The 8785-nt window shown below is 56.2% G+C and overlaps 1 protein-coding gene across 1 annotated transcript in view; it reads left to right on the forward strand.

The window, feature by feature from the left end:
• The first annotated feature begins 6608 nt into the window (after window positions 1–6608).
• FUNDC2 (FUN14 domain containing 2) overlaps window positions 6609–8785 on the forward strand; it is a 6819-nt gene continuing 4642 nt past the window's right edge. The window contains exons 1-3 of the mRNA XM_069867971.1: window positions 6609–6694; window positions 7215–7365; window positions 8676–8751. Coding sequence (XP_069724072.1) covers window positions 6676–6694; window positions 7215–7365; window positions 8676–8751 — 246 coding nt within the window. The 5' untranslated portion in view covers window positions 6609–6675. The remainder of the gene's footprint in view (window positions 6695–7214; window positions 7366–8675; window positions 8752–8785) is intronic.

Below are 8785 nucleotides of genomic sequence, written 5' to 3' on the forward strand. Positions count from 1 at the left end.
TCCTGGATGTGAATCCTTAGCCTGGGGAAGGTGGGACTAGTAGGGATGGGACAGGAGATTAAGAGCTGAGCCCCCTGGGGAGGTACAATCCCAGCAGATGCAGGAATACTTTCCCTGATGTCTCCCTGTCCCTTGTAACCCAGTAGAGCCTGGGAATGACCATGAGCATCCCAGCCCTACATGCTCACTGTGCAATAGCACCCCAAGGCCATGGGGTTGGTGACAGCGCCCTGTGTCCTTCCCTCAGAGAGGCCAGGGTGACCTGGGGACACCCCCTCTCTTCCCACCCCTCTCCTTACAGCAGTCCCAGGCCTGAGGGGGAAAACCATCCCAGGCAGCTGTGTCCAGCTCAGGCTCCCACAGTGGCAGCGAGGAGAACCTGGGGGGATCCCCTCGTGCTGTGTAAAACCCAAACCTGCCGGGGAGGCTGCCCGCTCCTTCCTGCGCTCCCCCAGGGGCTGACACCGCAGGAGATGGGGCAGAAAGTGCTCCCCCTGCACCACCCAGTCTGCTCCCGGAGAGGCAAAAAGCCAGCGAGAAACACATTTCCTCCAACTCATGCGTCGCCGGCTGGCTCTGCGCCAGGGCTGGGGCTCCTTTTCTTTGTGAGGAAGATGAGCAACAACTCGCCTAGCATTTCCCAGCAAGTATTTTGGGGCAAAACAAGTGGTGTGACACATTGGAGATGCCTCAGGTGCTTTGCACCACCTGCCCTGGCGCTGTGAAGTAGAAGGATATTGTTCAGAACTGGAGGTGAAAGGGTTGTCGAGAGGTCCTGGGCAGACATGGGAGATCCGGGCTGCGCTTCTGGCACCGGTGTCCCCTGCAGTATGGACGTGACTTTGTTCCAGTCATCTCATCTGGGAATCTCCCGGCGCTGTGAGACTGTGCTCACCCGGAAAGGCTGGAAAAGAAACAAGCAGATGGGAAAAACATCACCCAACTGATAAGATGACTGTGCAGACGGCAGCGGGGCAGTGGTAGCGTGGGATGGTCATGCAGGAGGGTTGAGGTTGGTTGTGGGGATGGGTCCTCTAGCTCTTGGTGCTGGCATGGAGGCTTCTTGCCTCTAATCCTGGCAGGGATGCTCCAGGCACCATGGATAAGGGCTTGGTTTTGGTGCACATCCAGGAATTATGAAGTGGAGACAGGCAAAACGTCCCTTTGGGGCTGCAGTTAGAGGAGCTTGGGATCAGTCTGAAATTTTGACACTGGCACATTGCTGGGTTTAACAATTTTCAGCTCCCAGGAGGCAGCTACAGATTCCTGACCCAGGGACATAGGAGTAAACAGGAGAGATGGACTCTAACCTGAGGGAGCAGAATGAAAATTACATTATCAAGATATTCAAGGCTGTGGGAAGGGGAATCCAGGTGTGAAACTGGAGGATACTTGAAAGAGAGAGCTGGGGTTGTTTAGCCTGGAGAAGAGGAGGCTGAGGGGAGACCTCATGCAGGTGCCACTGCAGAGCTGGGCTGTCGCAGGTGGCTGCACCTTTGAGGGAGCTGTGGAGAGGCAGTGGCATTCCCATCCTGCCGAGAGCAAGGCATAGTGTGAGCACCTCTGTCCATCCACAAACCTTCCTATGAGACTACACCAGGTGTTTAAGGCACGGGTGGACGAGGTGCTAAGGGGCATGGTTTAGTGTTTGATAGGAATGGTTGGACTCAATGATCCGGTGGGTCTCTTCCAACCTGGTTATTCTATGATTCTATGAAATGTGATAGGGAAGCCAGGACAGGCTCTTGCCACCAAGAGTCCCAGAGAAACCTGCTTGACTGGAGACTAGGACCCACGTGCATGCAGAAAGCACTGTTTGTTTCCATGAATTGTGTTCTTCTCAGCTCAATATGGGGCTGGAGCACATAAAAATGACTCAGAACAAAGTGAGCCGTGTCTAATCTCTACTGGGACTTTTTTTGTGTGTAAATGAGAGAGCAAGCTCGTGACTCATGGCAGCTTCTTGGGAATACAAAGTATCTCAGAAGCAGCAGTTACGCATGGGGCACTCGCCATCCCCAGCAGTCGCATCTGCAGAGGGCACCAAGACACTGGCTCTGACACATGGCACTTTTCCAGTGGAAGAACCAGGCATGGCCCTTTGTACCAGCCTTTCTGAGGTGGAGCATCTCCTGCTGCTGCCCGTGTGCCAGCTGGACCCTGCCTGCCTTGAGGAGGGCTTGATTTTTGGTGCATGGATGCTCTAGAAAGAGGAATGTCGGCGTGAGGGTCAGCAAGATACATCTTTGCCCTTCCACAGACGTGCCCTGGGCAAGTCCCTGCCACGTGGGACTTGCAGATGTGCGGGGCGCACGCTGCCAGCTGGCTCCTGCCCAGCCTGCTGGCTGTGCCCACCTGGACGCGTGCCTTGCTGACTCATTTCACCAAATGCCACGGGAAATCCTTGTCACCTTTCCATCACCTCCCTCCACAGCTGGAGTGAAGGATGCTGTGAGGGTTTCCAGCTTCCTTTCCAAGCCAGCAACTGGGGTTTAGTCACAGGGATTGTGTTTATTCTGTGTAACCAACCCCACCGTGCTCTGCAAGGGCAGAGGTGTTTTAGGAGAGCTACTTTTTTTTCAAAACATGCCATCTCAGTTAAAAAGAAAAATATTAAAACAAACCACCAACCCACCAGTCAAAAGAGGCATCTCTCTGGTGCTTTTGCAAAACCAGACCAGGTGAAGAAACAAACCCTGGCCCCCGTGTAGATAAATCACAGCAGGAACAAAGCCCATGCCTATCCTAGGGGGCAAGAAAACCTCTCCTTTGGAACCAAAGCCCTGGGTTGGAGGAGAAATACCTGGCAGACCTTGCTCAGCCACCACACCTGGCAACGATGAAGCAGAGGGGCTGCAGCCCCTTGCAACTTATAGATGGGCCAAACCACAGACCCTAGGGGGACCCTAGGGGGCAGAAGCAGCCCTGAGTATCTGGCAAATCCAGCCCTGGGATTCCCTAGCCCTGGAGCAGGAATTCCAATGTGGAGGAGGTATCAAGAATAAATTTGCTCTCCTCCCCTGGCTTTCCCTGCAGTAAGTGGGTCAGCGGAGCATCTCTCCTTTCTCTCTCATCTCTCATGTCAGAGGTGTCTCCGAATGATTCAGGCAGGGGAGCACAACGGCTGCACTCCTGACACTGGGAGCCCAGGAGGCTGAGTCTGCGGGAGCTGGGGAGGACGAGCGTTCAGGAGAGTCTCACCAGCCAGAGGATGCTATTGCTAAACCTATTGCTGTCAGAGGAAACCAGAGCAGCCTCCAGACTCACGTCCTTCTTAAGTCATGTAATTACTCTGGCTGATTAAATGAAGCTCAGACGAATTGCTTTCCAGGGGCTTGCTGCTAGGTCAGCCTGGAGACGGGGTCCTGTTCCCGAGGGGTGTTTTATGTCTGTCATGCACTGTGCTCAGCTCCTGAGACACCCTGGCTGCTGCAAAAACTCCTGGAATAAGCCTCAAGTTCCCAGGGCTGCCTGTATTCAACAAAGCACCCCCCAAGAAGCCGCTCTCCTCCAGAGATGCCGTGCTTGGGGCCATGGGGAAAGGGCTTGCTGGTGCCTTGCCTTACCATCCACCCAGTGTTCAGTGCTGCTCGACCCTGGCATCCTCACACCACAAGCCAGAAGAGGGACTAAATTTAACAACAGGAGTTTTAACGGCATTTCCACAGGAATGGGTGTTGAAGAGAAGCACTGTCCAAGAACACTCTTCTCTGGATCATTGACAAGAAGAAAGAACTCGTCACAGCCTGAAGCCCTCCACTCACTGGCCCCCACACTCGGCTGTGCCTGTAGCTGGGGCAGAACCTGAGCTTGAGGATCCCACCACAGATAGTGCCCATGGATGTCCCTGCACTGCGCTTCACTTGTCCCCTCATGCTCAGCCCGGACAGGGAGTGACATAAGGGGGTGCAGAATCATGAGATGGAGAGATTTTCAGGAAAGATGGACCAGGATCCTGGCCAAAGGGACAGAAAAAGGACAGAGCATGTCCAGAGAAGAGCAACAAAGCTGGTGAGGGGGCTGGAGAACAAGTCTTACAAGGAGCAGCTGAGAGAGCTGGGGGTGTTTAGCCTGGAGAAGAGGAGGCTTAGGGGAGACCTCATTGCTCTCTATAACTACCTGAAAGGAGGTTGTGGAGAGGAGGGTGCTGGCCTCTTCTCCCAAGTGACAGGGGACAGGACGAGTGGGAATGGCCTCAAGCTCCACCAGGGGAGGGTCAGGCTTGACATCAGGAAAAATTTTTTCATGGAAAGGGTCATTGGGCACCGGCAGAGGCTGCCCAGGGAGGGGGTTGAGTCACCTTCCCTGGAGGTGTTTAAAAGATGGGTGGAAGAGTTGCTGAGGGACATGGTTTAGTGACTGATAGGAAAGGTTTGACTCGATGATCCAGTGGGTGCTTTCCAACCTAGTGATTCTGTGAAAACAGGCAGGAGTTGAAGGAGGAGATTATGGTGAATCCAGGAATTGTCATTCACCTTTTGCAGCTGGGGAAACTGCTGCAGGGAGCAGCTGGACTTGCCCACGGTCACCTGCAAGACAGCAGCACGTCAGAAAGAGAGCACCTGTATTGCTTGAGCAGCCACTCGGTATCATTTGCTGTGTTCCACGATGGCTGTGTCTGTTTGCTGTGCAAAATCAACACTTCTTAGCAGGAGAGAAAACTGAAGGGGCAGCTGGGGGCTTACTACTGCTATTGGCACGGCACTGTGCCTGGCACCAGGCTGCTCAGCCTGCCCTCCTGTTCTCTAAACCTGGCTGGCAGAAATCCCAGCTGCTGGAAGGAGGGAGCAGAAAGCCCTTTCCTTTGTGGGGAAGCTGAGGGAGAGCCAGACAGCACTAAAAAGTCCCCATGAGGGGGAGCGAAGGAGAAGGGCTGTCACCCCCACCCATAGACACCAAGCGGCGTGAAGGGCTGGAGCCCAAGTTTGTTTCATTTCCAGAAAATGAGAAAAGAGAGAGAGACAGTGGCAGAGAAAGAAATTCCACTGAAAATCCCCGTGTTCTTGCTTTGACAGGGCTGAGCTGCAGATTTCCTTTCTGCAAGCTGCAGCGTGCCCCCGCAGAGCTGGGGCTGTCCCCGCGTGGCTGCCCTACACCAGCACGGATGTCCCAGCCCGGGGAAGGGGAATTCAGACGTTTTTTCTCACCGTACTAAAAGCAGCAAGCCGGTGACAGATTGGCTGTGTGGCCAGGGCCACGAGGCCAGCAGCATCAGAGCTACATCACACTGAGCCACCAGAGCAGCAGCTTGGGAGACCCAGGTCCCCGCAGCCCTGCAGGTCTCTACACACCAGGGATGAATCTATCAACGTGGGACTCTAGCATCTGGTGGAGCTGGCCAGGTACGGTGCTCGCTGAGGCACCCAGAGGGCTATCGTGGGTCTATTTGCAGAGCATTTTTGGGAGGCTCTGCAGGTGGAGACTTGCAGGGGGGTGGCGGGACATGGTTTTACTGACCGCTTCATTGCCCACTACCGTTCAGCCTGACCACGCGTGGCTGCTGGAAGCTGGCAAGGCACAGGTCAGCCCAGCCACGCAGGCTGGGAGGTGGTGATGGTGCCGGGAGGGAGAGGAAGCCTTTGAGATGGGGAATGCCTTTTTGTGCCTGCGCCTCCTGAGCCGAACACGGCTGCTCGACAGGAAGGCACCTTGCAGGGAGCCCCAGAGGTCTCCCCTCAGCCTCCTCTTCTCCAGGCTAAACATCCCCAGCTCTCTCAGCCGCTCCTCATAAGGCCTGTTTTGCAGGGAGACAAACCCAGGGACACGTGCTGCATGGGGATGGGAATCCATCACACACAGGACACGCAGGAAACCCCGGTGCCACCTGATACTGGTGTTCGGATGGGATTTCCCAGATGAAACACTGCCGCCAGGCGCTCACTTGCCCGCAGCCACCCTTCCCATCAGCCATCCCCTCCCCAGCCACCACTTGTATCTTTTTCCAGGGGAAGCTGCTCTGTCAGCCCTGCCTGGAGCCGAGGCGAAGACCCAACGGAGACCTGGTGCTCTTGGCCGCTCAGTAGTCAGTGTAGGGTCTGTCTGACAGTCTTGCTAACAGCTACATCTGATTACTGGGTCACCAAAGGGTGACCCTGCTGCACCGGCAGGAGCTGCCCTGGGATCCGCTGGACACAGGACAACCGGGACTCTCGAAAGCGTCATGGGGGCCGAGGGGAGGCCTGACCCTGAGCAATAACACGGAGCTTCAGCTGCCTAGGGGAGAAAACGTAGGTGCTTTCCTCGTGCCAGAGAGTAAATAAACCCTTGCGGAGCGCAGTCTGCCTCTCCGGCTGGTTATGAAGCAAAAGGCCCTTGCAGCCCGGTAGCCCCCGCGGAAGGGAACCCGCAGGACCTCTCTCTCTCTCCCTGCCGTCCCCCAGCTTTCCCGGCTGTGCCCCCCCTCCCAGGTGGCTTGTTCTCCTGCAGGAGTTCGAGGGGGCCAGGGCTCGGAAAGCGGAGGAACCCGCCGACCCCAGGGAAACGGCAGGATCCGCGCTGCCAGGGACGCTCTGGGGGCCGAGGGGCTGGCGTCACGTGACGCGGCGGCCGCGCGCCTGCGCAGCCGCGCGGTCACGTGACACCGGGGGCGGGACCGGGCGCAGCGTGGGTCACGTGATACGGGAGGGGCCGCGTCGTTAGCCCCGCGTGGTCACGTGACGCGGCGGCGGCGGCGCCATGGCGGGGCCGGGAGGAGGTGGGCCGGGCCGGGATGGGATCGCGGCGGGGGTGTAGGGTGGGTGGGATGCTGCTGCTCTCCTCCCGGGTCGCCGCGCTCCGGTGGAGAGCGAGGCGTGTCCCCCGTGCGGTGTCGTTTCTGTTGGCAACGCGCGGAGCCCGGTCCCGGGGCCTGGCACCGGCTCCCGGGACAGGCCTCGCCGCCCGCGGCCCTGCCTCGCCCGCGGGGGGAGCGGGGCCTCCCGGGAGAGCGAGCGGGGCCCTGGGAGGGGGTTCGCCGTTTGTCCCTATGGGGTCCTGTGTCGCTGTGGGGGTCCCGGTGTCGCTGTGGGGGTCCCGTGTCCCTGCGGGGCATCCCGGTGTCCCTGCGGGGCATCCCGGTGTCCCTGTGGGGTATCCCGGTGTCCTTGCGGAGGTCCCATGTCCCTGCGGGGTATCCCGGTGTCCCTGCGGGGGTCCTGTGTCCCTGTGAGGTCCCGGGGTCCCTGGGCCCCTGGCCTGGGCTGTGAGGCCGCGCTGAGCCTCCCCGGTGCCCGCAGGTTTGAAGGAGAACGCGTTCGACGTGCTGGACCTGACGGAATACACCAAGAACCGACCCTGGTGGCGCAAAATCTTCGCCCCCAGCTCCGGGTCCAGCGCCGAGAAATACAACGTGGCCACGCAGCTGGTGATTGGAGGGGTCACGGGATGGTAAGATGCTGGGGCTGCTGCTGTCGCTGCTCGGGGCAGGCGAGACGCCTGCAGGCATGAGCCGAGATTTTGGGAGCAGGCTGACAGGTGCAGGGTGGTCATCTGGCAGCCTTTCAGGGAAGGCAGATGTCCAGCTTGCTCAGCCCACTGTGCCCTGGCGTACTCTGCTGTGCCGTGGGAGCCTTCAAAAGTTGTCTCTTAACATGGAGCTGAAGAACTGAGACTGTCTTCTAGGGAAGAAAATGGCATCAGGCTTTAGTTTTTGAGGTGAGATAATTCTCTTAATTTTTTAGTGTAGAACGGGCAAATATGAGCCTTTTGGAACAAGGATACCTTCTTCCCTCGAGGTGGATGTGCCTCAGGCATCTGCTCAGAGACCTCCTGAGGAGGTGGCTTATTGCGCCTGTGGGCACGGCTCCTGTGGTGTCCTCTTGCTTGTAGCAAATGCTGGGGCTGGGGGCTTTTGGGGCTTGAAACTTCATTCCCACAGCAGCATTATTTGAGTTGAAAACTTGGTGTAATCATACTGATTTGCTTCTTGCCATGCCTGTCCTCTTCATCTCCATTTAAAAGTGCATTGCAGATCTCCGTTTACTGATAAAAGTATGAGCTGCGCACCTCTCTTTTCTGTCTTTGCTAAGGGTGTGTATTCAGAAATGGGTAAGAGCGGGTTGCTCTGTTGTTTTGCAGTGTTGATAGGAAACTGTAGTCAAAGTAGTGATACAATGTGCTAATGGGGTGGCACTTGCTTGAGTTCTGGTAGCTGCAGTCGTGTCTTTCACATGGAGAGTGTGTAACTCAGTTTGGAGACCCGTATGTCTTTAGACCTCTGCTGTCTGCTAGTTTTGGCATTTTTCTCATCTGAGAAATGAAAAGTAAGCAGTTGTTTGGGCAACAAAGACACGTGCCTTGTGATCTGCTCCCCATGCTCTATCATGGAGCAGCAGCAGATGTGACGCCTAATTTCCCTGCAGAGATGATAGATACCAGTTAAACCAAAGTTCATATCACACTTGCGGATTTTGGTGAACTCGCGTATTTCTGATTACTCTTCTGGGAGAAGGTTGATGTTGAAGAGATAAGAATCAAAACTGCAGAAGGCTGAAATGTGATAGTGAGAAGTAAAAAGCTATAAAGCATCACTTTAGACACAGACTGTTTCTGGTTGCTTGTGGGTTCCTTCTGCCATTCATCAGGCTGTCTCCAAGTCACAGGTAGTTCCTGCCGAAGGCAGCCTTGCCCATGGAAGCGCACTGAGAAGCGTGTGCTTGGTATCTCACTCTCCTGACTGGATCCTTGTTGATTTGTAGGTGTACTGGATTCATCTTCCAGAAAGTTGGAAAGTTGGCAGCAACAGCAGTGGGAGGTGGCTTTTTCCTCCTTCAGGTGTGTATGAACAGTGGGACAGACTTTCCAAGAA

Source organism: Phaenicophaeus curvirostris, chromosome 13, assembly GCF_032191515.1.
Source record: "Phaenicophaeus curvirostris isolate KB17595 chromosome 13, BPBGC_Pcur_1.0, whole genome shotgun sequence".
NCBI classification, from domain to species: domain Eukaryota; kingdom Metazoa; phylum Chordata; class Aves; order Cuculiformes; family Cuculidae; genus Phaenicophaeus; species Phaenicophaeus curvirostris.